The sequence below is a fragment of the Moschus berezovskii genome, chromosome 17 (assembly GCF_049115385.1).
Source record: "Moschus berezovskii isolate FMDL1 chromosome 17, NW_MosBer_1.0, whole genome shotgun sequence".
NCBI lineage: Eukaryota > Metazoa > Chordata > Mammalia > Artiodactyla > Moschidae > Moschus > Moschus berezovskii.
The window spans coordinates 57,493,760-57,521,369 of NC_142476.1; the positions used below are offsets into that span (position 1 = coordinate 57,493,760).

The window sequence follows — 27,610 nt, forward strand, 5'->3', positions numbered from 1 at the left end:
GGAATACAGCAGCTGAGGAAAGTGGATCAGGTTGAGGTGTAAGAGACAGGCGAGGGGATGACAGACTAAGCACACTGAGGGAGACAGCACTCAGGGTGGGCGGCAGTGGAGGGGAGAGCCAGAGGGGAAAGGAGAGAGAAAAAATGAGACAGAAGGAGTCTCTCTCTGGCAACACCTTCCCAGGAACAATGGTGAAGGGTGGCAAGGCACTGACAACCAGGGAAAGGTACATCCACACATGCCAGGTGCCTACAAGGCTGCACCAGTCACAGATTTAGAGCCCACCGAATTGACTGGAGCTTCCTGGGTGGCTCAGCAGTAAAGAACCTGCCTGCCAATGTATGATCCCTGGGTCAGGAAGAGCCCCTGGAGAAGGAAATGGCAACTCATCCAATATTTTTGCCTGGGAAATCCCCTGAGAACAGGGGAGCCTGCCGGGCTACAGTCCATGGTGTCACAAAAGAGTTGTACATGAACGAGCAACCAAACAACAACAAAGTGACATTGTCTCTTGGATTTTAAGCAGGTATCTTAAAAGTACAATGTATGAAACTGTGCTTGCTACCCAGTTTCCATATCACCATCACCCATGGCTGTCAACACCTCTGTTTCCTCAGCCCAAGCAGGCCATTTCAGCATGTCTCTTGAGGCAGGCTGCAAACCCATTCTCTTTTCCCACCTCCACTGTCACCATGCCGGTGAATCTCTTTACTGGTCATGCATTATTCCCATTCCTGCCCTTTCTGCATGTGGAGGCCAGAGTAATCTTCTTACAGGTAATTCAGTTCAGTTCAGTCACTAAGTCATGTCTGACTCTTTGCAACCCCACGGACTGCAGGTTTTCCTGTCCATCACCAACTTCCAGGGCTTGCTCAAACTCATGTCCATAGAGTCGGTGATACCATCCAATCATCTAATTCTCTGTTGTCCCCTTCTCCTCCTGCCTTCAATCTTTCCCAGCATCAGGGTCTTTTCCAGTGAGTCAGTCCTTTGCATCAGGTGACCAAACGATTGGAGTTTCAGCTTCAGCATCAGTCCTTCCAATGAACACTCAGGATTGATTTCCTTTAGAATGGATTGGTTGGATCTCCTTGCAGTCCAAAGAACTCTCAAGAGTCTTCTCCAACACCACAGTTCAAAAGCATCAATTCTTCGGCACTCAGATTTCTTTACAGTCCAACTCTCACATCCATACATGACTACTGGAAAAACCATAGCCTTGACTAGATGGACATTTGTTGGTAAAGTAATGTCTCTGCTATTTAATATGCTGTCTAGGTTGGTTATTGGAGAAGGAAATGGCAACCCACTCCAGTGCTCTTGCCTGGAGAATCCCAGGGACGGGGAAACCTGTTGGGCTTCCGTCTATGGGGTCACACAGAGTCGGACACGACTGAAGTGACTTAGCAGCAGGTTGGTTATAACTTTTCTTCCAAGGAGCAAGTGTCTTTGAATTTCATGGCTGCAGTCACCATCTGCAGTGATTTTGGAGCCCCACAAAATAAAGTCTGTCACTGTTTCCATTGTTTCCCTATCTTTTTGCCATGAAATGATGGGACTGGATGCCATGAACTTAGTTTTCTGAATGTTGAGTTTTAAGCCAGATTTTTCACTCTCCTCTTTCACTTTCATCAAGAGGCTCTTTAGTTCTTATTTACTTTCTGCCATAAGGGTGGTGTCATCTGCATATCTGAGGTTATTGATATTTCTCCCAGCAATCTTGATTCCAGCTTGTGCTTCATCCAGCCCAGCATTTTGCATGATGTACTCTTCATATAAGTTAAATAAGCAAGGTGACAATATATGGCTTTGACGTACTCCTTTCCCAATTTGGAACAAGTCTACTGTTCCATGTCCAGTTTTAACTGTTGTTTCTTGACCTGCATATAGATTTCTCAGGAGGCAAGTCAGGTGGTCTGGTATTCCCATCTCTTGAAGAATTCTCCACAGTTTGTTGTGATCCACACACTCAAAGGCTTCGGCATAGTCAAGAAAGCTGAAATAGATGTTTTTCTGGAACTCTCTTGCTTTCTTGAAGATCCAGTGGATGTTGGCAATTTGATCTCTGGTTCCTCTGCCTTTTCTAAATCCAGCTTGAACATCTGGAAGTTTACGGCTCACATACTGTTGAAGCCTGGCTTGGAGAATTTTAGCATTACTTTGCTAGCATATGAGATGAATGCAATTGTGCGGTAATTTGAACATTCTTTGGCATTGCCTTTTGGGATTGGAGTGAAAACTGACCTTTTCCAGTCCTGTGGGCATTGCTGAGTTTTCCAAATTTGCAGACATATTGAGTGCAGCACTTGAATAACATCATCTTTTAGGATCTGAAATAGCTCAACTGAAATTCCATCACCTCCACTATCTTTGTTCGTAGTGATGCTTCCTAAGGTGTAGTTGACTTTGCATTCCAAGTGTCTGGCTCTAGGTGAATGATCACATCATCGTGGTTATCTGAATCATGACGATCTTTTTTGCACAGTTCTTCTGTGTATTATTGCCACCTCTACTTAATATCTTCTGCTTCTGTTAGGTCCATGCCATTTCTGTCCTTTATTGTACCCATCGTTACACAAAATGTTCCCTTGGTATCTCTAATTTTCTTGAAGAGATCTCTAGTCTTTCCCATTCTACTGTTTTCCTCTATTTCTTTGCATTGATCACTGAGGAAGGTTTTCTTATCTCTCCTTGATATTCTTTGGAACTCTGCATTCAAATGGGTATATCTTTCCTTTTCTCCTTTGTCTTTTGCTTCTTTTCTTTTTTCAGCTATTTGTAAGGCCTCCTCAGACAACCATTTGCCTTTTTGCATTTCTTTTTCTTGAGGATGGTCTTTATCACTGCCTCCTATACAATGTCACAAACTCCTGTTCATGACAGGTAATTCAGATACTTCATTATTTCAACTTAAACCCTTCATGGCACTTTCAACAAAAGTTCTGAGAATGATGCCTTCAGGATGAAAAATGAAACAATAAATCTCTGTGGTGTGTGATCTCTGATCACATTTTCTTCCCAAAAAACTTGTTGGGAAGTTTAAAAAATGGTTAAAAAAGGTAAAAAATGGTTAATAAAAGTTAAAAAATTTTAAAAAGTGGTTAAAAAGTTAAAAAAAAAAGGTTCATAAAAACTAGGCAAGTGAGGAAGGATGGTAGTTTGAACTCTGGGCTGTATAATAAAGAAAAGAATGGTTAGAGGACCAGAAGAGGCAGTTAAGTGAGTTGCCTAAAGTGCTAAAGATGCTGAAGTCCTTGAGCAGGAAGGAGGTGGTGGGATAAAAACCACAGAATCTTGAGGAGGTAAAAGAAGTTAGAAGAGGGAGTCTTGAGATCCCTTCTACCTCTCTGGCCTGTCGTATTGGTCTTAGTCACATGTGTCTTGTATAAACCAAGCTAGAAAAGTTTTCCAGACCTTCTGCAAATCATTTATTCTTCCTGGGATTCTCTCTCTCTCTGTCCCTGTATCTTCCCCTCGCATTTCCATGTGCCACAACACTGTCTATTCCTCTTTGAGCATCTATCAACTCTACTTATTTTATTTCTTTGTTTATCTGATCTACAGTCTGACTCTCCCATCAGCTGGTAAGTTCACTGAAAGGGGATATTGTTTTTTATTGATCTCTTTTTATCTCCAGTGTCTGGCATGATCTGGATAGAGTGAATGATCGAATCCATTAAGGTAATGCAGAAAGAAGCAGACATAATTTTTCACTACTTCTGCCTTCTGGATTCTCATAAAATATCACATTGCTTTGAGAGAGTTTGAGAATTCAGGGAGGCTTTTTTGGCTGGATCTCTAGGATGGTGAGAGGCAATCTGGAGGTTTAGGGTAACCACTGCAGAATGAGACAAAATTCCACCAAGGAGGGCAGCCACAGCCAAGGCAATCTCTGTGGAAGTGTTCACCTGGCTGAGAGCATGAATTAGTGGCAGTTGCTACACAGACTGATGGCTTCTGCGAGTGGGACCAACAGAAGCATTTGCTTCATTGTTCATTCATTGTAGACAGTGTTTGATAATCGGGACAATAAACTGTTATTCAATAAGCTGTTATTCTAAGGACCACTCATCAGTGTGTCACCTGAGTAACATCAGGTTCCTTTTTGATAGCGGAGACAAAGCCAGGAGCTATCTTCTCACCATGTCTTCAGACTGATCATTTAATGTTTCTGGATCTCAGTGCCACATTTGTGACCTCAGGAGAGTTAACAGAGACCTCTCTCTCCTTCAGTAGTTAAGGGAGAATCAGACAAATTTTTGTGCAAGAAGGTGTTTCATAAACTAAGCGTAGACAACTGACAGGGATGATTATCTTTCCAAAGACTTCATTGTCATGGACTTTGCTGGTGGTCCAGTGACTGGGAGTCCACCTGCCAGTGCAGGGGACACCAGTTTGATCCCTGGTCAGGGAGGATCCCATGTGAATGCAAGGCAGCTGGGCCCATGCACCACTGGCTGCTAAGCCTGTGCTCTAGAGCCTGCATGTTGCAGCTGCTGAGCTCATTTCGTGCACATATATGTTTTGGGGATTTCTCTATTTAAAAAAATGGGATGATGTTATAGCCTTTCAAGCAGAAGGTAAGTGGGCTGATATGACTCAGGATACCCTGACTCACCTATGCCTTCTTTTGGGAGAAATTTGACAACGAAGAATCAAAAGCAGAGACAAGGAATGAGCCAACCCAAAGGGCTCAGCCAGACCGGGAGAGACCCTCCTTTCCCACTCTTCCTCACTGCCATGGACTTAATTCAGGAACTTACCATCTCCCATGCCCCCTGCTGACTCATTTCTGCAACATCTTCCTAAGCTGTACTCCAACCAAAACCATTTCTCTGGGCTTCCCAGGTGGCTCAGTAGTAAAGAACCTGCCTCTCAGTTCAGGAGACAAGGAATCTATCCTGGGTTGGGAAAGATCCCCTGGAGAAGGCAATGGCAACCCATTCTAACAATCTTGCCTGTGAAATCCTGTAGACAGAGGAGGCTGGTGGGCTACAGTCCACGGGTGTGCGAAAGAGTCAAAACATGACTTAGCGACTAAACAGCAACAATAATCCATTTCTCCACAGTTGCAGCTCTTTTGCCTAAAACTCTTCAGAAGGTTTCCCCAAATTTTAGGCTAAATCCATGCTTCTTTGCATGATACCCAAGGCTCTAAGATCTTCCTGTCTCCTCCATTCATGGTGGAATTGTGTGTAACAGCCACTTGGGTGAGCGCTTTTTCTCAGAATCAGCCATGCTTTTTTTTTTCCACCTCTGTGCAAAGGAAAACCTTTCTCCCTAGTTCATCTCTACTTATCCTTCAAGTTCAGCTCAGGTGCCAGCTCCTCCATGGGACTGTCCCTGACCCTTCCCTTAGTCTGAGTTAATTGCACACACATCAAACTGTGTTCTAAATGCTTACTTCTCTTCTTAATGAAAGAGAGCTGGCTTCTTTATCTGTGTACTCCCTAGCACTTTCAGTAGAGCCTGCCACAAAGTAGATGCTAAATAATGTTTGCTGAATGAATGAATAAATGAACAAATGAAAATAACATAGCCAGGAAACGACACTTGTTTGCAGGGCAAAGCATGTTTTAGAGATGTTCCCTGATGGAAGTTTTTGGCAGATAAAGATGATAGATATTTGACTTCTGAGAACAACATCAATATCATGTTAGAAAGAGACAGAGCCTAATCCATAAATCTGGAGGTAAAAACAAGCAGTTTACATCCGTGCCATGTGTTGAATGGCCTTCAAAACACATTTTCACAGCTTTCCAAATCCTGAAACTCATAGCTCCATGAGCAACCTAGCTTCTGGAGGTTCTAACAGCATAAAGACCAGTTCTTCCAAGGGAAGTTTGTTTATTTGTCAGATATAAAACCAGCTTTTCTGAGTAAAATCCTTAGTTCTTCAGGCTTGTGTGTTAACTTGGCAAAAAACATATTCTGCCTCCTAAAGAGTGGGAAAGAGATGCCCTAGACCTGTGCAGCCAAGATGGTCACTAGTCAGATGTGGTTATCGAGCACTTGAAATGTGACTAGTCTGAACTGAGCTGTGCTTGAGTGTGAAGTGCCCACTAGATTTTGAAGTCTTGCTATCAAAAAAAGGTAAAATATCTCATCATTAAATGTATTATATTGATGACATGTTGAAATGATAATATTTAGGATACATGATATTATATAAAATACATGACTAAAATTAATTTGACCTTTTTCCTAGTTACATTTTCATGTGGCTACCAGAAAATTTTAAATCACATATGTGACTCACATGAGTGGCTTGCAGTATATTTCTATTGGACGACACTACTTTAGAAGTTCAGACTACCCAGAGATGAGAGGTGACTGCTTAGAGGAATAACCCTCCAGCTGTTCTGAGGGGCTTATCTCTCAAAAGTTTAAGCACATTTCTTGTATCCTGAATGGGAAGCAGTGAATGGACAGTTTTACTTTTTCCTAAAGGGAAAGTCATAGTTATCCTGAAGGCTGGCTGGGAGGTAGGGGGCTGGCTGATGCTGACTGGTTCATGATACAGGAATTCTAGAATTCATGTGTGGTTTTCAAAGATCAGTGTCTACTCCTATGGACAGTTCTCACTTGTCTGGACTGTCAGCATTCTTCTCTGACATGTGACTTCTTACTGGCCATAATTAGAAATTAATTAGACCCATGGTGAGCCTTGGAGTACAGAATAAAGCAGGGCAAAGGCTAATAGAGTTCTGCCAAGAGAATGCACTGGTCATAGCAAATACCCTCTTCCAAAAACACAAGAGAAGACTCCACACATGGACATCACCAGATGGTGGACACCAAAATCAGATTGATTATATCCTTTTCAGCCAAAGATGGAGAAGCTCTATACAGTCAGCAAAAATAAGACTAGGAGCTGACTGTGGCTCAGATCATGAACCCTTTATTGCCAAATTCAGACTGAAATTGAAGAAAGTGGAGAAAATCACTAGACCATTAAGGTATGACCTAAATAAAATCCCTTATGACTATACAGTAGAAATGAGAAATAGACTTAAGGGACTAGATCTGATAGACAAAGTGCCTGATGAACTAGGGATGGAGGTTCGTGACATTGTATAGGAGACAGGAATCAAGACCATTTCCAAGAAAAAGAAATGCAAAAAAGAAAAATGGCTGTCTGAGGAGGCCTTACAAATAGCTGTGAAAAGAAGGGAAGCAAAAAGCAAAGGAGAAAAGGACAGATATACTCATTTGAATGCAGAGTCCCAAAGAATAGCAAGGAGAGATAAGAAAGCCTTCCTCAGCGATCAATGCAAAGAAATAGAGGAAAACAATAGAATGGGAAAGAGTAGAGATCTCTTCAAGAAAATTAGAGATACCAAGGGAACATTTCATGCAAACATGGGCTCAATAAAGGACAGAAATGGTAGGGACCTAACAGAAGCAAAAGATATTAAGAAGAGGTGGCAAGAATACACAGAAGAATTGTACAAAAAAGATCTTCAAGACCCAGATAATCACAATGGTGTGATCACTCACCTAGGGCCAGACATCCTGGAATGTGAAGTCAAGTGGGCCTTAGGAAGCATCACTATGAACAAAACTAGTGGAGGTGATGGAATTCCAGTTGAGCTATTTCAAATCCTGAAAGACGGTGCTGTGAAAGTGCTGCACTCAATATGCCAGCAAATTTGGAAAACTCAGCAGTGGTCACGGGACTGGAAAAGGTCAGTTTTCATCCCAATCCCAAAGAAAGGCAATGCCAAAGAATGCTCAAACTACTGCACAATTGCACTCGTCTCAGTGGCTAGTAAAGTAATGCTTAAAATTTTCCAAGCCAGGCTTCAGCAATACGTGAACTGTGAACTTCCAGATGTTGAAGCTGGTTTTGAAAAGGCAGAGAAACCAGAGATCAAATTGCCAACATCCGCTGGATCACGGAAAAAGCAAGAGAGTTCCAGAAAAACATCTATTTCAGCTTTAGTGACTATGCCATAGCCTTTGACAGTGTGGATCACAATAAACTGTGGAAAATTCTGAAAGAGATGGGAATACCAGACCACCTGACCTGCCTCTTGACAAACCTGTATGCAGGTCAGGAAGCAACAGTTAGAACTGGACATGGAATAACAGACTGGTTCCAAATAGGAAAAGGAATACGTCAAGGCTGTATATTGTCACCCTGCTTATTGAACTTACACTCAGAGTACATCACGAGAAACACTGGGCTGGAAGAAGCACAAGCTGGAATCAAGATTGCCGGGAGAAATATCAATCACCTCAGGTATGCAGATGACACCACTCTTATGGCAGAAAGTGAAGAGGAACTCAAAAGCCTCTTGATGAAAGTGAAAGAGGAGAGTGAAAATGTTGGCTTAAAGCTCAACCTTTAGAAGACTAAAATCATGGCATCTGGTCCCATCACTTCATGGCAAATAGATGGGGAAACAGTGGCTGACTTTATTTTGGGGGGCTCCAAAATCACTGCAGATGGTGATTGCAGCCATGAAATTAAAAGACGCTTACTCCTTGGAAGGAAAGTTATGACCAACCTAGACAGCTTATTAAAAAGCAGAGACATTACTTTGTCAACAAAGGTCCGTCTAGTCAAGGCTATGGTTTTTCCCGTGGTCATGTATGGATGTGAGAGTTGGACTATAAAGAAAGCTGAGTGCCGAAGAATTGATGCTTTTGAAGTGTGGTGTTGGAGAGGACTCTTGAGTTTCCCTTGGACTGCAAGGAGATCAAACCAGTCCATCCTAAAGGAGATCAGTACTTTGTGTTCATTGGAAGGACTGATGTTGAAGCTGAAACTCCAATACTTTGACCAAGAGCGAAGAGCTAACTCATTGGAAAAGACCCTGATTCTGGGAAAGATTGAGGGCAGGAGGAGAGGGGGACGACAGAGGATGAGATGGTTGGATGGCATCACTGACTCAATGAACATGGGTTTGGGTGGACTCCGGGAGTTGGTGATGGACAGCGAGGCCTGGCGTGCTGCCGTTCATGGGGTCGCAGAGTCGGACATGACTGAGCGACTGAACTGAAATGAACTGAGCCTAAGAATAAATGGATTTTGATAAGGCCCAACGAGTTGCTCCAATAAGTAAAAGGTTATAGCTTTGGGGAGTTTTGCATATTTTTTTGGTTCTTGGTTGTATTCCAGTTAGAGAAGCTGCTCTAGTTTCTCGATCTGCAGGATATCACTGTAAATGTGGGACATCTGGACCACTATTCAGGCACAGGGAAAAGAGTGTTGCGTGAAAACCGGGAATTTGTGTTTCATTCCTAACTCTGATGTGACCCAAAGAAATAATTCCAGGGCATTCTTCAGTTTCCTGATTTGCAAATTTAGAGCCTGTCTCATATATTAATATCTAGAGCTTGTTTCATATATTAATATCTCACAGGGCTGCTGTGGGGAGTAAATAAATCAATGTTCATGGGGAATTTCTAAAAAGAATAAAGTTCTTACTCAAACCTATGAACCTATTAGCATTTCTATTTATTGTTTGGTTTATCTTAGTCTTGCTTTATTATAAAGCATGATTTCTCCTGCAGGCTTCTGAGAATGAAATTCAGACTGCTACTTCTACAATAAACATTCCAGCACCACAAGCCAAGTTAGAAGCAGATGAGTATTTTTAGGCAGTTCTTAAGGTCCCAATACGGTACATTCAAACTTGACTAAGACAGCATAGAAGTAATTTAGTAGTTTGTGGGTAGAGGTTAAGAAGGGCATGTTACAATGGTACAAGGCAATAGAGTTAATTTTCTATACACAGTTTGCTGAGAGAATTAAGCTTCAGAAAGGGTTTTTTAAAAAAATATGACAGTTAAATTTTGTTGAACTCAACAATAAAGGACTGAAGTGACAGTTAATTATAATAATAAATGCTTGAACTGTAAACTTGAAGTATGCAGAATGATTTATGGGTACAAAAGTAGTATTTTAGCAAGTCACTGTATCAGGATAATGCATTTCAATTTTTTTCTAATTAAAATATGAAAGGCATGAAGTAGGAAAAAATGGGGCAATAAAATTCACCTAAGTGAATCTTGGTTAATATATTTGTTAAATGAATTTCCTAGGTCTGACTGAGCTCTCAAAGAAATCCAGTGAAACATATTTAATAAACTTTTATTGAAGGAAACAAAATCTGTATGTATATATCCAGCAAGCTTTGGCAAGTAGTTTACTTCAGTATTAAAAACAATGCAAAATAAAACTTCATGGTTAAAAGTGGTATTTTTCTGCATATAAAAATAAATTTTCATAACGATAGCATATTCTTAACAATCATGAAGGTGATGTCAGAAATGTTACTAAATTGGTGTGGACCAGCTTTTGGTGAAAGTCACTGGTCTGTCACTAAGCCCAACCTACAAACTGAGTATGTGTGGCCAGGTTTTTGCTGTCAATCATTTCTCCTATAATTTTCAAGTTTTTATTCCAGTTCTCTCATATGATATGGCTATCTTACATGGTTGGTAAGCACACTCTAGTTTGTTAATTTATGCATCCATTTGATAAATTTTTTTTAAGCATCTAACATCTGGATCCTGGATCCACAGGCAGGTGACTCCCCATCCCAGTTCTCAATATAAGCAGCCAGATAATTGTTTGGGATTCTAAAACTAGCCTGTGGGGAAGTGGATGGTAGGAGTCATGGCATTAAGAAGGCTTTGTTCATCCCTGAGAGACTGAATATACACATGGACAATGGCCAGACCATATATAAAAATACAACTCTGACATATCACCTTCAGCAACTGGCCCAGAGAGCCAAATAATAACCCCCTGCAGCAACTGCCCCCATAAAATGGGCAGCATTTAACTAATAACTACCAGCTACCCTCATTTTGTCTGGTTTCCAATTTAGGACCAACAACATAAAAGTAAATATATACCCCTAATCCATTACATAGGATGCTGTGCTTAGTCATTCATTTGTGTCCGACTCTTTGTGACCCCATGGTCTGTAGCTTGCTGGGCTCCTCTGTCCCTGGGGATTCTCCAGGCAAGAATACTGGAGGGGGTTGCCATGCCCTCCTCCAGGGGATCTTCCCAACCCAGGGATTGAGCCCAGGTCTCTCACATTGCAGGCAGATTCTTTACCATCTGAGCCACCAGGGAAGCCCAAGAATACACGAGTGGGTAGCCTATCCCTTCTCCAGGGGATCTTCCCAACCCAGGAATTGAACCGGGGTCTCCTGTGTTGCAGGAGGATTCTTTACCAGCTGAGCAACCAGGGAAGCCCATTACATAGGACACCCTACTTTTTAGTTAATTCTCCTACAATTTCCCTATGCTAACAGCCTCCAATCAGCTTCGTCCCATTTTTCCACTACAAAGTTTTCCACTCCTCTGTCTGTCTTTGAGACTCTGCCAAATGTAAGTGGTAGTTGTTGATTATCTTGCTTGCTTATTCTCACTTGGGTGGTCTTCATTTATTTCCACGGCCCTGTTCACTTTCCTCTTGTGATTATTGTTCTAATGAACTCTCTGAAATCTCTTGAAGTCTTGTTTCTGAAAACTGAGACCTTAACTATATCTCCCAGATTTGGGCTATTTGTAAATTGGTCAGTTGCCTTCTAGGTATGACTGTTGATGATAACCTTGAACAGCGCAGGATGTAGAATAAATCTCTATGGTTAAGACACGCGAGATCTCCCTTCAGAGGGACACAGCCCCCAGCCCATGTCCCTTCTGAGCTGCTGCCCACCTTTAACTAGGCCACGAGATAGAGAGATTTACAAAATCTTTGTCAAAAATAGCAAATAAATGCCAGCACCTCTAACATTCCCTTGATCAACTGATCTAGATAACTTATCAAAGAAAGAAAAAAGTTTCCTTGCCATCAGCTCTACTGGCTACAATTTACTGAGCAGTAGCTGGGCTGCAGGTCCAGTGCTAGGGTGTGAGATCCAATCTGATCTCTAACAATTGTAGGAGGTTGGTATCATTAATTGATTGCTGAGAGAAATTTAAGCTCAGGGAAATGAAAAAAACAAACACTTGCCTATGGTTATATAATTATGAGAAGATAGAAAAATAAATCAATTTTAGTTTTATCTGACTCCAACTATTATGCTATATTGCCAGGCAATGCTGTTAGTAACAACAAACAAAAAATAATGAGGCCGGCAAAATATTAAATTCAGGTTTAGCTTCTATTTTCATAAGTATAGTGCCCACGTGACTGCAAGCCAAAGTCTGCAGGGGAGGGCTACTTTTGAAGTTCCACATTGAATTTTGGGCATCATATTTTAAGAGGAACTTTAACCAAATGGATTATATTTAGAAAAAAAATGTGGCCAGGATAGAGATCTTGAGACATGTTATCTAAGGAGCCATTATGGATACCTAGGGTTATCACATCACTTAGGATAGATTGAGGAGGCAAGTGTTGCAGGGACATATGAAGGAAAATATTTAGAAATAAATTTCACCTACTAACTGAATTTCATCTTGGGAAAGGTGAACAGGAAAGAGCAAGTGATGTTCCTATTTCTTCACTTAATTGCACAATTTGAGAGTATTCTATAATAGTAAACTGGTTTTGTAAGAATGTATCAGGGGGGACTAGGAAAGAGGATTTCCTACTTATGCCTCTTTTGAACAATATTTCTGCCAAATTGTTACTTTGAAATTGTAGAAAATAAGCATGGCTTTGTTACTGAAAATCTGTCTGCTAATACATTTCTTTTATATGAAATAGGGACTTCCAGCTCCTCATTTACTTTAGAATTCATATGCAAACAAAGAATGACCTTTTTGAGCAGCCCAGGTAATCTTCTGAATCAATACTGGAAGAATGAATCCTTTGTTTTCCTTTATTACATGTTGCCTAAGGAATATTAATTTTTTCTTTTTGCTATTGAATTGCTTTTTCCTTTGGTTAGTTTTCATTTTGGCTCCGATATCTATTTCCTTTCATTACCAATGCCCACTTCCATAGGAGCTAAAACAGGTTTTTATAAAATCATAAATTGTGAAATTCAATGCTAGCCCTGAACAGGGTGGCAGGATGTGCTATAAAGTAGTGCCCTCCTCTTGCCCACTGGCACACCCATTCAGTTGTCAAAAATCTACCTCAGTGCTTTGTTCCTTTAATTGAAAGAAAAAGGGACAAGAAGAGGGAATCAAAGACACTTTAAGTCTCAGCACCCTTCCTCATTGCTAACATCAGGCTATGATTTCAACCCACAGAGACTAGGAAGACGTGACCAGCTTGGCGAGGCAGAAGGAGTACAATTCTTGTCACCATCCTACAAAATGGTTATTGTCAGAAATAGGAGCTGTGATGAAATCAGTAGCTTTAGGGTCAATCAAGAAACTATTACTATTCAGATGAACAAGTTGTTAGATAAAAAGCATCAATACTGGCCAATTTCTTTACTGTTTCTCTAACTGCCTATTGGACATCAGAACGGCCCCTACCCTCTGATATTCCCCATTTCTGTTGATGGTAAGGTCCTTCTTCTTGTTGGCCCAGGTCCACCCAGATGCTGGAACAATGTCCATTATTCTCTCTGGCTCATTCCTTACAACCCATCAGTCCCTGTGACACAGCTTTACCATGTCTTTTCTGTTGCAGTACTTTCTAGTTCTCATCAGTTCAGTTCAGTCGCTCAGTCGTGTCTGACTCTCCGCGACCCCATGAATCACAGCACGCCAGGCCTCCCTGTCCATCACCAACTCCCGGAGTTCACTCAAACTCATGTCCATCGAGTCGGTGATGCCATCCAGCCATCTCATTCTCTGTCGTCCCCTTCTCCTCCCGCCCCCAATCCTTCCCAGCATCAGACTCTTTTCCAGTGAGTCAACTCGTCGCATGAGGTGGCCAAAGTGTTGCAGTTTCAGCTTTAGCATCAGTCCTTCCAATGAACACCCAGGATTGATCTCCTTGAGAATGGACTGGTTGGATCTCCTTGCAGTGTAAGGGACTCTCAAGAGTCTTCTCCAGCACCACAGTTCAAAAGCATCAATTCTTCGGCGATCAGCTTTCTTCACAGTCCAACTCTCACATCCATACATGACCACTGGAAAAACCATAGCCTTGACTAGACGGACCTTGGTTGGCAAAGTAATGTCTCTGCTTTTTAATATACTATCTAGGTTGGTCATAACTTTCCTTCCAAGGAGTAAGCATCTTTTAATTTCATGGCTGCAATCAGCATCCATATTGATTTTGGAACCCAAAAAAATAAAGTCTGACACTGTTTCTGCTGTTTCCCCATCTATTTCCCATGAAGTGATGGGACCAGATGCCATGATCTTTGTTTTCTGAATGTTGAGCTTCAAGCCAACCTTTTCACTCTCCTCTTTCACTTTCATCAAAGAGGTTTTTTAGTTCATCTTCACTTTCTGCCATAATTTCTCTCGGCAATCTTGATTCCAGCTTGTGCTTCTTCTAGCCCAGCGTTCCTCATGATGTACTCTGCATACAAGTTAAACAAGCAGGGTGACAATATACAACCTTGACATACTCCTTTTCCTATTTGGAACCAGTCTGTTGTTCCATGTCCAGTTCTCATAGTCAGCCTGAAATCTGTACAGCGGGCTAGAAATTCAGGTAGGATTTCTATGTTGCAGTCTTGAGATCCAATTCCTCCTTCTGAAAACCTTAGTCTTTGCTCTTATGGTCTTCATTTGACTGGATGAGGCCCAGTAAGGGAGGATAATCTGTTTTACTCAGGTCTACCTATTTAAATGTTGTTGCTTAGTTGATAAGTTGTGTCTGACTCTTTGCGATCTCAAGGACTGCAGCATGCCAGGCTCCTCTGTCCTCCATTATCTCCTAGAGTTTGCTAAAATTCATTTCTTTTGAGTCAGTGATGTTATCTAACCATCACATCTTCTGCCATCTTCTTCTCTTCCTGCCCTCAGTCTTTCCCAGCATCGGGGTCTTTTCCAATGAAGCTCTTTGCAACAGGTGGCCAAAATATTGGAACTTCAGCTTCAGCAACGGTCCTTCCAATGAATATTCAGGGTTTATTTTCTTTAGTATTGACTGGTTTGATCTTCTTGCAGTCCAAGGGACTCTCAAGAGTCTTTTCCAGTGCAACAATTTGAAAGCATCAATTCTTCAGTGTTTAGCCTTCTTTATGATTCAAATCTCTCATCTGTACATGACTACTGGAAAAACCATAGCGTTGACTAAATGGATCTTTGTTGGCAAAGTGATGTCTAAAGGTTCAGTTAAGTTCAGTTCAGTCACTCAGTCGTGTCCGACTCTTTGCGACCCCATTAATCACAGCATGCCAGGCCTCCATGTCCACCACCAACTCCCAGAGTTCTAAAGGTTAATCACATCTAAAAAACAACATCTAGACTGGTATTTGAATAAACAAATAGGCATGACAGCTTAGCCAAGTTGATAGATAAAATTAATTCCTTCACACCATCATAATTCAGTCCTGTCACTTTCCCTTTGAATCTTGGCCACAGAGTCTCTGTTCGTGCTTTCCTCACTCCTCAGCCTGAACTCTTTCTCTAGGTTTGTTCCAGAGTTGTCAGGTCCTGGCCCTTCACAGATCTTCAGTGTTTCTCCCATAGCTTGTAGGATTGAATCCACATCCTGCCCTGGGTTGTTTTGATCACCAACACAGTCACTGGAAGACCTCATCTTAGAGCTCCTATGTTCCCTGCTCCAACAGCTGGCTTGTTTTAAGATATACCTTTCAGGTCTTTTCAGAATAAAGACGGACTAAGATGGACAGAGGAGCCTGGCAGGCTACAGTCCTTGGGGTTGCAAAAGAGTCAGACATCACTTAGCAACTAAACAATAACAATAAGATTAAAATATACATTAACAGAGTCAAATAGGCCTATTCCTTTTTGTTATAATTATATTTTAAAATGTTATTTAAATATTTCCCCTATACAGAATTGCCAGATTCACGTGAGCAAGGAACCCACTGAATCTTGCCTCCAACTCCAGGCTAGTAGTTCATTTCAGAGGGTATATTTGAAAAATTATAAACGTAATTTTACTAAAAACATGATTTTCACTTTTTCCTTTTCAGCTTCTTCTAGCTCAGCATCACGCCTCCAGAACCCTGTGGTTTGAAGATTTGTGCCCTTTTCCTTCTACTTCACATATTGGTTAGTCTTTTGTTTGCTTTGTTAGTGCTGCTTTTTTTGTTTCCTCCTTAGTGATTTTAGGAGTTCCCTTTTCCCTCCCACAGGACTCCCTGCGGCCACAGATTCTAGGGGAGCACCTTAAACCACTGCAAGAGAATATAGAAGCACACACACATTGACTTCTAGTCTTTGAAATTCAACTCAGATAATTAATTGAGTTTGCAGAACTTAAATACAGAATAACAGTAGGCATCATTCTGTGGCCATCATGTCATCATGGGTTTGCAATCAGAAACATGTGAATGGAAAGACAAATATCATATGATGTTGCTTATATGTGGAACCTAAAAAGGGTACAAATGAACTTATCTACAAAACAGTTACAGATGTAGAAAACAAACTTATGGTTACCAGGGAAGTATGTTAGTTGCTCAGTTGTGTCCAACTCTATAGAAGGACTATAGCCCGCCAGCCTTCTCTGTCAATGGAATTTTTCAGACAAGAACACTGGAGTGGGTAGCCATTCCCTTCTCCAGGGGATCTTCACAACCCAGGGATTGAACCCAGGTCTCCTGCATTGCAGTTAGATTCCTTACTGTGTGAGCCACCAGGAAAGCACCATGGTTACCAGGAGGTAAGGGATAAATTAAAGATTAGGACTGACATATACACACTGCTGCTGCTGCTAAGTCACTTCAGTTGTATCCGACTCTGTGTGACCCCATAGACGGAAGCCCACCAGGCTCCCCCATCCCTGGATTCTCCAGGCAAGAACACTGGAGTGGGTTGCCATTTCCTTCTCCACATATACACACTACTACACACTACTATACACTACACACTACTATATATAAAACAAATAACTAGTAAGGACCTATATAGCACAGAGAACTCTATTCAATACTTGGAAATGGCCTATGTGGGAAAAGAATCTAAAAACAGTGTATTGATGAATGTGTATAATTGATTACTTTGCTGCACACCTGAAACTAACTCAACATTGTAAATCAACTATACTCCAATAAATTTTTTTTTTAAAAGAAAGATGTGAATGAGTGAAGGTATCTAGATGAATAGCATTGTTAGCTATACTTAAAGAAAAAAGAGTTAGAGGAAATTTATTGTATAGCATGACAGAAAAGTCCTGAAAGAAAATGATTTTTCATAATGTAATTTATTTTTAAGAATTATTAGCATGAAGTATGAGAGAAGGGTTTAGAACTAGATTGCCTTGGTTTGAATTCTTGCTTTGCAGCTTCTTGGAAGGTGACCTTGGGTAGATTACTAATGTGTGTCTCAATTCCCTCCTTTGTAAAATAAAGTGATAACAGTAGTATTTAAAAGAAAGGGTTATTGCGAAAATTGAATGAGTTCATATTCTTTAACGCTTAGAAGAATGCCTAGCATAGAGAAAACCTGCAATACACTGAAACTCTTATCTTTAGTTTTATTATTTCTCTTACTTACTATAGATTTAAAGTAGATTAAAAAGCAGAGACATCACTTTGCCGATAAAGGTCCACATAGTCAAAGCTATGTTTTTCCAGTAGTCATATACAGATGTGAGAGTCGGCCCATAAAGAAGACTGAGCACCAAAGAATTGAAGCTTTTGAACTGTGGTGCTAGAGAGTTCTCTTGAGAGTCCCTTGGACTGCAAGAAGATCAAATCAGTCAATGCTAGAGGAAATCAGTCCTGAATACTGATTGGAAGGACTGATGCTAAAGCTGAAGCTCCAATCCTTTGGCCACCTGATGCGAATAGCCAACTCAATGGAAAAGACACTGATGCTGGGAAGGATTGAGGGCAGGAGGAGAAGGGAACGACAGAGGTTGAAATGGTTGGATGGCATCACCAACTCCATGGAAATGAGTTTGAGTAAACTCTGGGAGATAGTGCTGGCCAGGGAAGCCTGGCATGTTGCAGTTCATGGATGAGGTCTTAAAGAGTTGGATAGAACTTAGTAACTAAACAACAACACTATAGACTTAAGGTAATAACTGATAGTAATAATCTGATTTCACTAGAAAACTTCACAAAATATAAAGCTAATGGAATAGGTTGAGTTTGATACTTGGAAAATGTATTATAATTTTTCATGTAAATGTTAGTCTCACACACATTTCTGTGAAAAAATCTGTTCTAACACGTGAGCCCTGCTGTGCAATGTATTATGTCTCATGAAGTAAACCAAGGAAAAAGCCCACATAATCAAGCACAGATGAAAGGAAAACATTTAAAATAGATGATACAAGTATAACAACATGATTTCAAATAGCAAAAATTAAGGGGAAAGGGTGGACAAAGAGACAACATGTGTGCCTATGTGCGGAGAGGAGGCAGAGAAATGGTGGCCGTTGATGTGAGAGAAGTAGGTTAGCAGTTGACATATAGACTGTTGGCTATTTAGTCACTAAGCTGTGTCTGACTCTTTGTGACCTTGTGGACTGTAGCCCACCAGGTTCCTCTGTCCATGGGATTTCCCCAGGCAATAATACTGGAGTGAGTTGCTATTTCCTTCTCCAAGGGATCTTCCTGACCCAGGGATCAAACCCACATCTCCTATGTCTCTCACATTGGCAGGAGGATTTTTTACCACTGAGACACCTGGGGAGCCTGAGATTATGAATTATAAAATGAGTTATTTTAAAATTCTTAAAATACACTTATTCCATACTTAAGAAATAGCATGATAATTCATTTATGTTTTTAAAAGTATAACTTTGTTAGTATACTTGAGCTGAAGGAAAGAAATCTAAGAAGTCCACTTAGTTTACTCTCCCTCTCACTGGCTATCACTAAGTTGTGTCTGACTCTTGCAACCCCATGGAACCCCTGCCAGGCTTCTCTGTCCGGGGGATTCCCCAGGCAAGAATACTGGAGTGGGTTGCCATTTACTTCTCCATCTGAGAACAAACCAGGATGAGGTCAGAGGGACATCTCTTCCAGACAGACTGGAGGGCTCAGTGCCAGGCAGTGCCAATGTGGAAAGTTGTGATTCTCCAGTTCCTACTGAGAATGACATGAAGTGAAGCATAGGAGTTGGCCTGTCTTTAAGAAAGAAGCTTGATTAGTCATGATACAGAGAACCAGGTCCAGGTACTTGCCCACTTCTTCTTCTGGTTTTCTCTATAACTGAAAGGAAACTAGCTACCACTTAGAAATGTGGAAATAAGGAAAATTCATAAAATAGGTTATGCTCTTCATATGAATAGGAAATAACTTGCACCTTATCTTCTCTCTGTATTCACCATGTTTAAAGTGAGGAAATTTTCATATTTTATAATGATGATACATTTAAAAAGGAAATAATATCTAAATGACTACACAGAGAGTTAACATTTAAAATATCAACTTACTTTCCTACAAAATAAACAACTAAAAGCAAAGACAAACGAATAATCCTCAAGCAGAGAAACCTATACTTGAATATATGTATGTCTATCTATATAAGGAAAGGAGCAGAAGGAAATAGAGAAAGTAAAGATTACTTGCTCAAAAATTTGGAGAAAAATGTCATTAAACCTCAATAATTCAAACCTCATTCAAATGGAATTAATAGAACTTAAAATTCTATCAGTTAATAACAAAACACTAAAATAAAATTTAGTGGTAGGAAAACATACTTTCTTAAAAAAAAAAAGCAAATGATGCTCAAGTTAAAAACCACTTAGCAGGGGAGCAGGGGAGAGGAGTCAAGGTGGTGAAACAGGAGGATGTGGAGTTCACCTCTTTCCACAAAGGCATCAAGAATACATCAGGGTTTCCCTGGTGTCTCAGTGGTAAAGAACCCACTTGCCAGTGCAGGAGACATGGGTTAGATCCCTGATCCAGGAAGATCCCACATGCTATGGAGCAACTAAGCTATGTGCCGCAACTCTCGAGCCTGTGCTCTAGAGCCTGGGAGCCACAACTACTGAAGCCCAAATGCCCTAGGGCCCATGCTCCACAAGAGAAGCCACTGCAATGAGCAGCCCATGCACTGTAACTAGAGAGTAGCCCTCGCTCTCTGCAACTAGAGCAAAGGTCGTACAGCAATGAAGACCCAGCACAGCCAAAAATTAATTAATAAAAAAAGAATACATCTACTAACAGAACGGTTCTCACAGAGCACTTGCTGAACACTAGCAGAGGACCTTGGGCACCGAAAACAATAAGAAAAATCCCCACACAACCAGGTAGGACAAAAGAAAGGCAAATAGAAACAAGGAAATGGGATAAAGTCTTGCACCTCTGGAGGGGAGCTGAGGGAAAGGAAAGGTTCCCACAACTGGGGAAGCCCCCTCACCAGTAGGGAGATCAACTGGGACAGAAGAGGAGATTTGGGGGCTCAGAGGAGAGGGCGGCAACCCGTCTACGGCAGGCAGGACAGCACAAGACCTACATAGGTGGTAAGTGCCAGAGCCCTCTGGCCTCAGCCTGAGACATGTGTTTGCTGGTGCAGGGGGGGTTGGGTGCTGGAATGTAGGTTTGGAGAGCAGACCCAGATAGCTGCTGGCTGTAAAGAGTCAGCCTGAAGGAATGGGAGTAAGAAACTCCACAGTTGGAAATGTTTGTGGAAGAAGCCTGGGCCACCATAGCCACAGGGCGCCATTGTTGAATGGCCCTCAAGCAGTGGGGCCACCACTGCAGCCCCCTTCCCCATGTGCTGGCCCCTGCCTCCATGGGTGCTGGGAGGGGCACTCACCTGAGTAGCTCACATGCCCCACCCATCGCTGCCTCTCTCTGCCCACCTGGGCAGGCATGTGTGTTCTGAGGCAGCCTTGGGAGTAGATGTTGGTGGAAGACACAAATACAAAAGTGGGGCTGAAACCACAGCTGAGATCCAGGGGCCCCGTGACTAAGGAGGAAGAGCTGAAATCTCTCCATGGACTTACACCCCCACTGCTGACTTTGGAAACTCAGCGACTGTGGGATATTTGAACAGATAAATGCTCCCATAGCTGAGACAGGTGTAGGTTTAGGGTCTATGGGCTTTGTGGGCAAAGACATGCCAGTATTCTGTTTTCTGCTCAGGCACTCAGTTGTGTCTGACTTTCTGTGACCCTACTGGACCAGGTCAAAATCTAAGCTGCCTCCATAGCCCCCTCAGTGGGTCCAGATGCATGGTTACTGCAGTCCTGGGACCTGACCGGTGGATACGCACAGACGGTCTGGTGAAAACCATGCCTGAGAGACACCAGGGCCAACTGCGAGCATACCCACAGTTACAGTAAGGCCGAGAGCAGTGCCACCAACAGTGTGATTTGTGAGCCAGCATGGGGTGTGAAAAGTGACACGACAGAGCACACCCACAGGTGAACAGCTCCAGAGGAGGAATACTCAGTGGCTTCCCTTCTAGCAGGAGTGTTGAATCCCACCTACCTCACATCACAGGTCAGAAACATGGCTAAGATACAGATCTGGAAGTCTCTACTCCAACCACTAGGGAGCCAACCCCACTTCAGTGACAATCACAGAGCAGAGGGGAGGCCCTGCTCAATACCCAGTGCAGACTCTGGTCACCACAACATCAATCCCACTGTTATCAAGGGGATAAAGATCAGCATACGTGGAGAAACAAGGTGGCAGACATCCACTGTAAAAACAGTCCTCACATAAAAAAATATCAAACCCATATAGGCTACACAGAGAAGGTTCCACATAAAACTAGTCCTCTAAGAGGATCTACTGTTGTTGTTTGGTCACTAAGTCGTGACGACTCTTTGCGACCCCATGGACTGTAGCCCACCAGGCTCTGCTGTCCATGGGATTCTTCCCCATCCTGGGATCAAACCCACATCTCCTGTGTCTCCTGCATTGGCAGGCAGATTCTTTACCACTGTACCATCATGGAAGTCCAGAGAGTCTGAGGATCAAGCATCAGGAGGAAGAACCCCCAGAGGGAATGGCTACCCACTCCACTGTTCTTGCCTGGAGAATCCCATGGACAGAGAAGCCTGGCGGGCTACAGTCATGGGGTCACAAAGAGTTGGACATGGCTGAGTGACTAAGTGCCTCATAGCACATGCTCTAAAGAATGTGGGAAGAGCATCTGAGTTATAAAAGTACTGAAGCAATGGCAGTTCTTTTGGTGAAATGATTCTGAGAAGGAAAGGTTTATTATTTTGCTTTAATTGAGGGTAAAACTACTAAAACTGTGCAGTTAAAAGTAATAAATGCTGTAGGTTTAAATTCTCTCAATCACAGTAGAGGTGACTGAGGGTTTTATGGAGGCAGTAGTTTTGATGCTGACAAAACTCTATATAATGAAAAGATTACCTGTCCCAGAGACCGCCAGTCCAAACTGGCACTGCCGATGTAAACATGCTGTTTGTCCACAATCCAGAAGGAGGACTGCAGTCGGCCCTTGTTGTAGGCAGTCATGTTCATGTAGGTCACCTCAGCTCCTAGGAGTTTAAGGAAATCCCAGTCAGCCTCTGTGTCAGGGCCCTGAATGTGCAGTCACCTACCCTCAGCAATACTCATGGTCTGCATCCACCACAGCTGGCACTCAGGGAAGCTACATATTTATAGTAGTTTAGTTCATAGAGGACCCCTGAGGAGCTACTTTATTCCCAAAAAGAATACAAAGGAATAAAAGAGAATAAGTTTTCCCTACAATATGACAAGATCATGCTTCTCAAGTCAGATCTGACTCAGAACCCTGCTCCTTGATTTATCATTCAGATGGTGAGATAGGGGTTCATACAGTTTTGCAATCAGTAAAAAGGTTGGTCTTTCTTAATAATATGGCTTTCCTCAACAAGGAACTGGCCTTCATTTTCTTTATTGATTTGTATATTGATTTATAATATTGGGTTAATTTCAGGTGTACAGTGATCCAGTTACACACACACACACACACACACACACACACAGAGCTGTGTCCGACTCCTTGCGACCCCATGGAATACATAGTCCATGGAATTCTCCAGGCCAGAATACTGGAGCGGGTAGCCTTTTCCTTCTCCAGGAGATCTTCCTGACCCAGGGATTGAACCCAGGTCTCCCACATTGCAGGCAGATTCTTTACCAGCTGAGCCACAAGGGAAGCCCAAGAATACCGGAGTGGGTAGCCTATCCCTTCTCCAGCGGATCTTCCCAACCCAGAAATCAAACTGGGGTCTCCTGCATTGCAGGTGAATTCTTTACTAACTGAGCTATCAGGGAAGGCCTCCCTGCCACCCCCACCAAAACACACACATGGCTACATTTCAGGATACAGAAAGGAAGAATGATTGACATTATAAACTTAAACTATAACTCTCGGGAAGACGTTAAGTATGCATCTGGGTTCTTGTGGCAGGAAGATAGAAACCAGGAAGCTGGGAGAGGATCTGAGGTGAAGAAAGCATCCAGGAAGATTTTCTCTGTGGGTGGAGCAAACTCATTATCCTAGATAAGTACAGGCACATGTTCCTTAGCCTTCAGCTGTCCTGGAATAGTAACATCCCAGAGGATGAACAGTTGGGAAAGGCGGAATCTGAATGTCCAAAGTGTGGAGTTACCATGGCAATCATGGAGAGACCCAAATCTGCATGGAGGGTGTGATACCCCCAGAGGCAGTTGCCAGTGCTCCTAAGTGGATGAAGAGCAGCATTTGTCTTTGGAGAGTGTTAGTTTCCTAGGGCTGCCATTACAAAGTACCACAGACTGAGTGGCTTAAAACAACAGAAACTTAATTCTTCCTTAGTTCTGGAGATTAGAAGTTCAAGATGTCAGTGGGGCCATGCTCCCTCTGAAACCTGTAGAGGAGAACTCTTTCTTGCTTCTTCCCAGCTCCTTGTGGTCGCCATCAATCTTGGCCTCCCTTGGCTTACAGATGCATCACCCCAATCTTCCCATCTCTGTTGCCACATGACATCTTCTCCCTAAGTGTCTCTGTCTTCTCCTCTTCTTATAGTGACACCAATTATGCTGGATGAAGGGTACACCCTGCTACAGCATGACCCTATCTTAATTGATTATATCTGCAAAACCCCTATTTCCAAATAAGTTCATAATTGGAGGTACAGGGCAGGGTAGGTCTTCAACTTGTCTTTGGGCAGACACAACTCAATCCGTAACAGAGATCTTGACCAGTTTAAATGGCTGTGCCCTTCAATACACTAGACTGACCAGCACTAATGGGACCATTTTCTCATCTCTGGAGGAAGAGCATCAAGGTGACCTTGGGTTTGCTTCAGAAAAAGAATAAGACTAAAAAGAACGGAGGACCATCTACAAACTATCAGGGACAACATCAAGCATGCTAACAGTCATACAATAGGGCTCCCATAAGGAGAAGATAGAGAGAGAGAAAGGGGAAGAGAACATATTTGACGACATAATAGCCAAAAACTTCCCTAGCCTGGGGAAGGTAACAGATATCTACGTCTGGGAAGCACAGAGAGTCCCAAACAGGATCAACCCTAAGAAGACCATACCAAGACAAGCTGTAATTAAAATGTCAAAAGTTAAAGATAGAATATTAAAAGCAGCAAGGAAAAAGCAATGATTTACCTACAACGGAACTCCCATGAGGCTCTCGGCTGAATTTTCAGCAGAAATCTGCAGGCCAGAAGGGAACTGCACAATATATTTAAAGAGAAGAGAGAGAAAAAGCTACAACTAAGAATACCTGACAAGGCATTCATTCAGATTTGATGGAGAAATCAAAAGTTTTACAAACAAGCAAAAGCTAGCACTACTAAAGCAGCTTTATAGTGAAATGTTAAAGGGACCTGAAACGTGAAAATTATGAAAGTAAAAAAAAACTTCATTGGTAAAGGCAAATATATAGTAAAAGTAGTAAATCAGCAATGTATAAAGGTAGTTCCGTTCCGTGGCTTAGTCGTGTCCGACTCTATGCGACCCCGTGGACTGTAGCCTACCAGGCTTCTCCGTCCATGGGATTCTCCAGGCAAGAGTACTGGAGTGGGTTACTGTTTCCTTCTCCAGGGGATCTTCCCAACCCAGGGATCGAACCCGGGTCTCCCACATTGGAGGCAGACGCTTTAACCTCTGAGCCAAAGGTAGTAGGAAGGATAAAAGACAAAAGCAGGGAGAACTGGATGAAGGCAACTGAAAGGTATAAAGTTCCATTTATAAGATAAAGCAGCACTATGGTTTTTCCCATGGTCATGTATGATTGTGAGAGTTGGACTGTGAAGAAAGCTGATCGCTGAAGAATTGATGCTTTTGAACTGTGGTGCTGGAGAAGACTCTTGAGAGTCCCTTGGACTGCAAGGAGATCCAACCAGTCCATTCTAAAGGAGATCAATCCTGGGTGTTCATTGGAAGGACTGATGCTAAAGCTGAAACTCCAATACTTTGGCCACTTCATGCGACGAGTTGACTCACTGGAAAAGACTCTGATGCTGGGAGGGATTGGGGGTGGGAGGAGAGGGGGACGACAGAGAATGAGATGGCTGGATGGCATCACCAGCTCGATGGACATGACTTTGAGTGAACTCCGGGAGTTGGTGATGGACAGGGAGGCCTGGCGTGCTGTGATTCATGGGGTCACAAAGAGTCGGACACGACTGAGCAACTGAACTGAACTGAACTGATGATGTACAACATAATAAATATGATTAACAATGCTGTATGTTAGAGATGAAAGTTTTAAAAAGAGTAAATCCTTAGAGTTCTCATCACAAATTTTTTTCTATTCCTTTAATTTTGTATCTATATGAGATGATAGACATTTAGTAAACTTACTGTGATTGAAGGCCAATGGAACTGTGTGTAAAGATCAAGCAAATATATAATAACAAACTCCCACTTACTGAACAGCTCTTTGTGACCAGGGTCAAGACAGCTGTTACAACACATGGTATATCATTTTTCCCCCTACAAATTACTGGACTTGGTATAAGAAAATCCACTGAAAATATTTGATGATATATCTGGAAAACTATTTGTCTACATATGGTCTTGAAATATCACTTTTTTATTAAGAACTATTTATTTCTTTTTCTATTTAAATCTAATTCCCATATATTTCTGAAGATACATGCTCTATCTTAATTTGTACCTTAATTTAGATACTATATTTATATAATTTATATATTTACAAATATATATTTAGTTATATTCAACTCAGAAAACTAAGATCATGGCATCCAGTCCCATCACTTCATGGCAAATATATGGGGAAACAGTGGAAGACTTTATATTTTGGGGCTCCAAAATCACTGCAGACGGTCACTGCAGTCATGAAATTAAAAGACGTTTGCTTCTTGGAAGAAAAGTTACGACCAACCTAGACAGCATATTAAAAAGCAGAGACATTACTTTGCCAACAAAAGTCTGTCTAGTCAAGGTTATGGTTTTTCCAGTAGTCATACAGTTGGACAATAAAGCAAACTGAGCACCGAAGAATTGATGCTTTTGAACTGGTGTTGGAGAAGACCCTTGAGAGTCCCTTGGACTGCAAGGAGATCCAACCAGTCCATCTTAAAGGAAATCAGTCCTGAATATTCATTGGAAGGACTGACTTTGAAGTTGAAACTCCAATACTTTGGCCACCTGATGCAAAGAACTGACTCACTGGAAAAGACCCTGATGCTGGGAAAGATTGAGGGCAGGAGGAGAAGGGGACGACAGAGGATGAGATGGTTGGATGGCATCACCGACTCAATGAACACGAGTTTGAGTAAGCTCCAGGAGTTGGTGGTAGACAGGGAGGCCTGGCGTGCTGCAGTCCATGGGGTTGCAAAGAATCGGACACGACTGAGCCACTGAACTGAACTGAACTGAACTGACTGAATTGTTCCTCATTTTATTATGAACATATTATTCAATATTTTACTTACAAGAATTTATTTTACATGTACTTCTAAACTATCTTTTTTTATTGGTTATGGATATTGTTCTCATCCTACTGTTTTTTTTTTGGCTTTCCTGGTTGCTCAGTGGTAAAGAATCTGACTGCCAAGCAAGAGACATCTCTGGGTCAGGAAGATCCCCTGGAGAAGGGTGTGGCTACCCACTCCAGTATTCTTGTCTGGAGAATCCCATGGGTAGAGGAGCCTAGTGGGTTACAGCCCATAGACTTGCAAAGAGTCAGACATGACTGAAGTGACCGAGCATGCACACACACTTGCACGTATCTTCTTTATATCTATCATTTCTCTCTCTCTCCCTGTCTCATGAAAGGGAAACAAAATCTTCACAGGATAAGTCTTTAGTTGATGCTACATGTGGCTGAAAGGTGCATCCTTTCTTCTTGGCCAATACCCTCTTCTTAGAGTGCTAAGTGCACCCACATGATGAAAAATGGAAAGGTCTAGGTACTGTATAAACCAGTTTAGTCTCTATTTTGCCACAGCTGGTTGAACCAAATGCAGACACATGAACTATGATGACCAATAAGATTTCTTCTTTTGAGACTCCAATATTGAGTCACAAAAGAATCAAAGCAAAGAAGCTATGCCAGAGTCATAAACAGATAGAGGATGCCATGATTATCCAAGTGCACATAAATGAAGGGTAGGAGAAGGCAAGCTTCAGAGAGAGTGTGAAAGAACCAGGTACATGGGGGAAAGAGATAAAAAGACAATGTGCTTCCAGGAGAGGAAAACGGAGAAGTTTG

General features: G+C 42.0%; 1 protein-coding gene across 1 annotated transcript in view; it reads right to left on the reverse strand.

Annotated features, from left to right (window-relative positions):
* PLD5 (phospholipase D family member 5) overlaps positions 1 to 27,610 on the reverse strand; it is a 418,022-nt gene that overhangs the window by 72,375 nt on the left and 318,037 nt on the right. Inside the window, 1 exon segment of the mRNA XM_088845062.1 lies at positions 22,312 to 22,439. Coding sequence (XP_088701188.1) covers positions 22,312 to 22,439 — 128 coding nt within the window.